This window comes from Dreissena polymorpha, chromosome 3 (genome assembly GCF_020536995.1).
Source record: "Dreissena polymorpha isolate Duluth1 chromosome 3, UMN_Dpol_1.0, whole genome shotgun sequence".
NCBI classification, from domain to species: Eukaryota; Metazoa; Mollusca; class Bivalvia; order Myida; family Dreissenidae; genus Dreissena; species Dreissena polymorpha.
In genome coordinates, this window is record NC_068357.1 from 85,261,756 (window position 1) to 85,266,957 (window position 5,202).

Here is a 5,202-nt window from a genome sequence, read left to right on the forward strand (position 1 = left end):
GGTGTATGGAACAACATACATGAAAGGGATCTTTTCACAGATTTTTACATGCTTTAAAGTGTGTCATTAAGATTGATCAATGTAAACATCGGAAATAAAGAGTTCCAGTTTAACACAAAAATAAAATTAAAGAATAAACAAAGTAATCCACAACTGGGCTCGAACCACTGACCATTGAAGTAGAACACTAGCGCGTAAACCGATCCGCCATCCGTGCTGACATAGTGATATGTGTATTTTATACTGTATATAAGCTATCATCGTAATGTCACGCATTATAACGATAATGTCAGAACGTTCCAAATAATACGATCGTTTTGTGTTTGTAACGCTTTATATAAATGTTCATGTTATTAAACCGTATGAAAGATGCATATACTGCAGTAATGCATATTTTAGAACATGGTAAATATTCATTATTAGTGTTTTGCCAAAAAAGAAACATAACTACAACGAACATTTAAAAATCTTAAATAATTTTTTTTGTCAATTTTGGCAAACATGAAAAGGTCTTTTTAAGATATCTTTTTTTTTCTAGAAAAATACGGAGCTTGTGGTATTTTTGGCGGGGAATAACGGCTTCGGCGATGAAGGTGGTCGAGCTCTCGTACAAGCGATGAAGCAGAACTCGGTTGTACAGGAAGTCGGTCTGGACGCTTGCCGCCTGAACGACAAGACGCTTAAACTTCTTGGGCATTCCATAGGCTCGCTTGCGGACCTACAAAGATTGCATGTAAGTAGTGAAATCAAGCTGTGCAGGTAACATCCAACCGCTGAAAATGTAGAATACCTTCAAGCCCGTAAGGGGGAGATAATTAAACAGTATGAAAACAAAATTGAGCGTTACAATGTTATTTAATATATTTGTTTGAACGTGTTGTTTACATCAGATAACACAAAATGCAGATGGTCATGCTACTTTCTTAAATTGTTAAGCGTTATATGTGGACATTAATATGTGGATGTAGTACTGTTTTACGACCTGATCTGGCTCGTTTAAAGGTCTGCCGTGTGACAGGCGATACGCGTAATGGATATAAATTAGCGATACGACTTAAGTTGATATAGCATATCCCACGAACGTATATATGTGAAATGTAGCTAACCGTGTAAAATCTAACATTTATGTGTGGCTGTAAAATAAACGTGTGATTTTAGTCTACAGGTCGAACTGTGACTCTTTCGCACATGTTACGTGGCTATAGTAGCGGATCGGTTGTCTAGTAGTAATGCACTTGCGTCCGGTGACAGTCCTTGGTCGCAGATTGTTCGAGGGTTGCAGGTTCGTACAGAGTCGCAGATTCGTACTCAGTGGCAGATTCGTTTCCTCAAAAACGTCTTCCGCCGGAACGTTAACCAATGTACAATGTGCTTGGTGCTACAAACTCAACATGTAACGACCCTTAGCACTATCCCTCGCGGATCTGGTCGAAATGTACCATTACCTAATTTTGCATTATCACAAACGTACCAACAGCCGATAGCCCATACATAGTAACAATTCTTATTTGGACGATTATCGTACAGGAACATACATTGTTGAAAAACATATGAGCCTCGCTCTGAGAAAACAGGGTTACAGGCATGTGCGTAAAGTATCGTCCCAGATAAGCCTCTGCAGTGCTCACAGGCTAATACGGGACGACATTTTCCACTGTTATTGTACTTTTCGCTATAAGCAAGTCTTTTATTAGCGAAAACCCAGTTTAGGCGGAAAGAGTCTTTACGCAAATGCATTAAGCTCCGTTTTCCCAGATTAAGGCTCGTATGAGCCTTGTTCTGAGAAAACTGGGTTTAATGCATGTGCGTAGAGTGTCATCCCAGATTAGCCTGTGCTGTCCACACAGGCTAATCGGGGACTACACTTTCCGCCTTAACTTAATTTTCGGTAAGGATGGACTTCCTTGAAACTAAAAATACCAAAAAAGTTGAAAATGTCGTCCCTGATTAGCCTGTGCGGACTACACTTTACACACATGCATTAAGCCCAGTTTTCTCAAAACGCGACTCTTATACCGATAGGACGTGTTAGATATCAATGTTCACGTAATATCTTACATAGGCATGTGTGATTTTTCTCGCACATTTCAGATAGGAAGCAACTTATTCACTCCCCAACAGGCGTCTTTGTTCCTAGCGAGTTTGGTTAATAACCCTGGGGCTCTAGTGTACGTCAATATACAGGTGAGTTAAAAAAACTGAAACATTATTCAACAACAGTAATACAAGTATTGTTCCATAGTTGTTTGCTAAAAGGCTCATTTTTGTGTTGTTGTGTTTTGTTTCAATGTTGTCATTTATCTTGTTGTTTTCAACGTAATGTTTCAGCTAAATCAAAACTGAATATACCAACACAAAAATCGGTTGTGCTCACTCATATATTTGCAAAAGTTCGAAGGCTTTGGTGCACACTCCGGAATTAAATGTGCAAAAACGATGAATTTTAAAAGCTCTTTTTAATTAATGTTATTAATTGTTAAGTGTAACATGGAATTTTTGCACCTCGAACCTGCCCAACAGATGTGGGTACAGGCTGCGAATTGGAGGTCTGATCGGAGTGCCATCTTTTCCAAACTGTACCATAGTGCAAGATTTCTCTGTCATTAGATGTAATTATTTTTGTTTTACAAAAGAAACATATTTAAAACAAACGCATGTACAGGTTAAAACGCATGAGAGCTGTCATAATTTAGTCACGTTGTTATACATTAATATTAGCATTGTATATTTAATTCTCGCATTTATTGTTTGTATTGGGTATTGTAGGGAGTTCCGGCCACGGACCAACTGAAGGCTGCGGCTGGCTCTCTTCTCACTGTTCACAACCTTCTCGTTAACTTCGATGACCCCCCGGCCCGACGAGAGGTCACCAGGGACGTTCTTACCCGCAACCTCGTGCAAATCGTGGAGTTCATGGAGAGTATGTTGCATTCGTATCTTCCTGTTCATAGTGATCTCCATGCATGTGGGGTATAATATTATCGTCGCAACCGTCATGAAGTTTATAAGAAACGTTCTTAGAACAGGTTTTAAATTCATGCCTTTAATGGTTATTAACGATCATTCGCATCAATCAAAGATGTCTTACATCCGTTCGAGACTTCCTAATTGAATGCAAGACGGCTAGCTTCGATGCAATACTACTGCCGTGCGTAAAGTCTATAGGCATTGATGCACTACTAATCCTATTCATAGATTATTCTAGAGGGACGGATGCACTAGAACAGATAAACTTACGTTATAAATACGAGACTGCTGACATCCTTGCTCGCTGCAGAATTATATAACCACGACGCTTATGACTTTTAGTTGAGAAAGCGTATATTGACATGATTAGAAGCTCCCCTTTTTAACACTGCAGAGTTCGGCATCACGGTTGAAGATCTTTTCCCAGATTACGAGGATGAGGATGAGGACGGGCAGCTTATGATCACCATTAAGGAAGTGTTCGTTGCAATGGAGGTAGGAAACTCTCAATCTTCACGCAGATATCTGATTGGCTCGAGTATTGTAGGTATCAAAAGCTACAGTTAAACCTAAAGTGAAGGTAACCGCTTCATGGAGTTTGGACAATTGTGTATGGACTGATTCGACAGACGTAACTTCATTTATTTTTGGAGTAAGATACACTAGTTCCGCGTTAACAAAACAAAAAACGCAACAAATAAGCTCTCATATGATAGTGCGTTATATTGATAATCTTTGATGAAAACCACCATTGATAAAATTTAATAAAAGGTGATATGGAACCATTTTTATGAAACGTGATTATTGACTCTTCGTCTTATATGTGTTGTTATTATAAAGCACTCAAATGTGCTTCGGCGTATTATTTAATTGCGCTGATATTACCGGTAACCAAAAAATATTGATAAAATACGGTCGAACCACGTGTGCAAATCTTTTGGAAAGAACACATATTCGAAAAAGCACTCAAATCAAGTCATTAATATTTTCAGTGTTGCGGTTTGATATCGAAGTTTGACAAACTACAGAAACTCCGGGAGCGATTACAGCAAGGGAAGGGTCGGAAGTTTTCTATTCAGTGAGTATATTCTGGTTCAGCGCTTTTAAAATAACGAAATGTATGAAGCCGGTCAACAGCTTTTATAAGGTGACGACAAGGCTTGTTAACATATTGCAATTTTATTTTTGCGTAAAAACAAGTATGCATGTTGAGATTTGTAATATTCACCCTTTCGTTGACTATTTCAGAGAGTTCTCAAAGGTATACGAAAGCGTCTGTTCCGGCCAGGACACCTTGCGCGCGGCGCCTCTGAGGACGCATCTTCGGAAATCATTGAAAGAGGAGCGCGAGGAGAAGGAGCGACAGCGTCGGCAGTCTAAACAGCGCCGCCGGGTTACGCCACTGGTTCCAGCCGCACTCGAAGACGAATAGTGACGGAAAATGACGTCATTGATTAAAACAGCGCCGTCCGTTGCAGCTGATATCCCAACTGGTCCCGTTTTTGCGCCACCGTGTAGAGACGCTGAAAACGGTACAACCAATATATCAATGGTCCGTCATTTCACACAACGTCAAAAGGACCGGAAGAGAGCGTGTCTTCGATGGATGGCTGTGCGTCGGACTCTGTTTACCTTGATGCTGCACGCTAATAGTAAACCGGTAGTCGTGTGCGTCAAGGACGCCGGCAGCGCACCTTCTCTTCCGGACTCACCTTTGATCGAATCGTTTGGGTTCCAAGATCTCGACCTGACCTAGAGAATCCATGAGCTAAACATGTTTGACCAGTAAAAATTATTAAAAAAAGCAAAATCTTGTATACTTCGGCATTGCAGCGTGTTTTAGTGTTTATTAATCAAATAAGACATATATTTAACCGATTTATATATTATTGATTACGAATTTTGTGTTGTATGTGATTTATGCATAAAAAATAGTTATTTTTGTTATTTAAACTTGTGTTGTGTATTTCATTAGTATTCGTCGCGTTTAAAATACCAACCGAAACCATCAAAGTACTGGCATCATCACGCATTTTTGTGATTTTTAAATCTATGTGTTTGGAGCTGAAGAGCAAGTTATTAGAAACTGGCTCAATCTTCTCAGTCATTGGCAAGTTAATAATTTTTTTTATCGAGTATCGAACAACCAATAAGTTTTTGAACTTATAGAAAGGGTATTTGTGTTCTAAAGGGGAATAATCAATCCATAATTTTTGCAAATGAACCGGATGTTAT

General features: G+C 39.3%; 1 protein-coding gene across 1 annotated transcript; it reads left to right on the plus strand.

Annotated features, from left to right (window-relative positions):
- Positions 1-558: 558 nt before the first annotated feature.
- On the plus strand, positions 559-4,799 carry LOC127871169 (uncharacterized). Its single transcript, XM_052413905.1, has 6 exons — positions 559-733; positions 2,092-2,184; positions 2,767-2,920; positions 3,362-3,462; positions 3,960-4,045; positions 4,216-4,799. Exons 1-6 carry the CDS (start codon positions 617-619, stop codon positions 4,397-4,399), a joined length of 735 nt encoding a protein of 244 aa, XP_052269865.1. The 5' UTR covers positions 559-616; the 3' UTR covers positions 4,400-4,799.
- Positions 4,800-5,202: the final 403 nt, after the last annotated feature.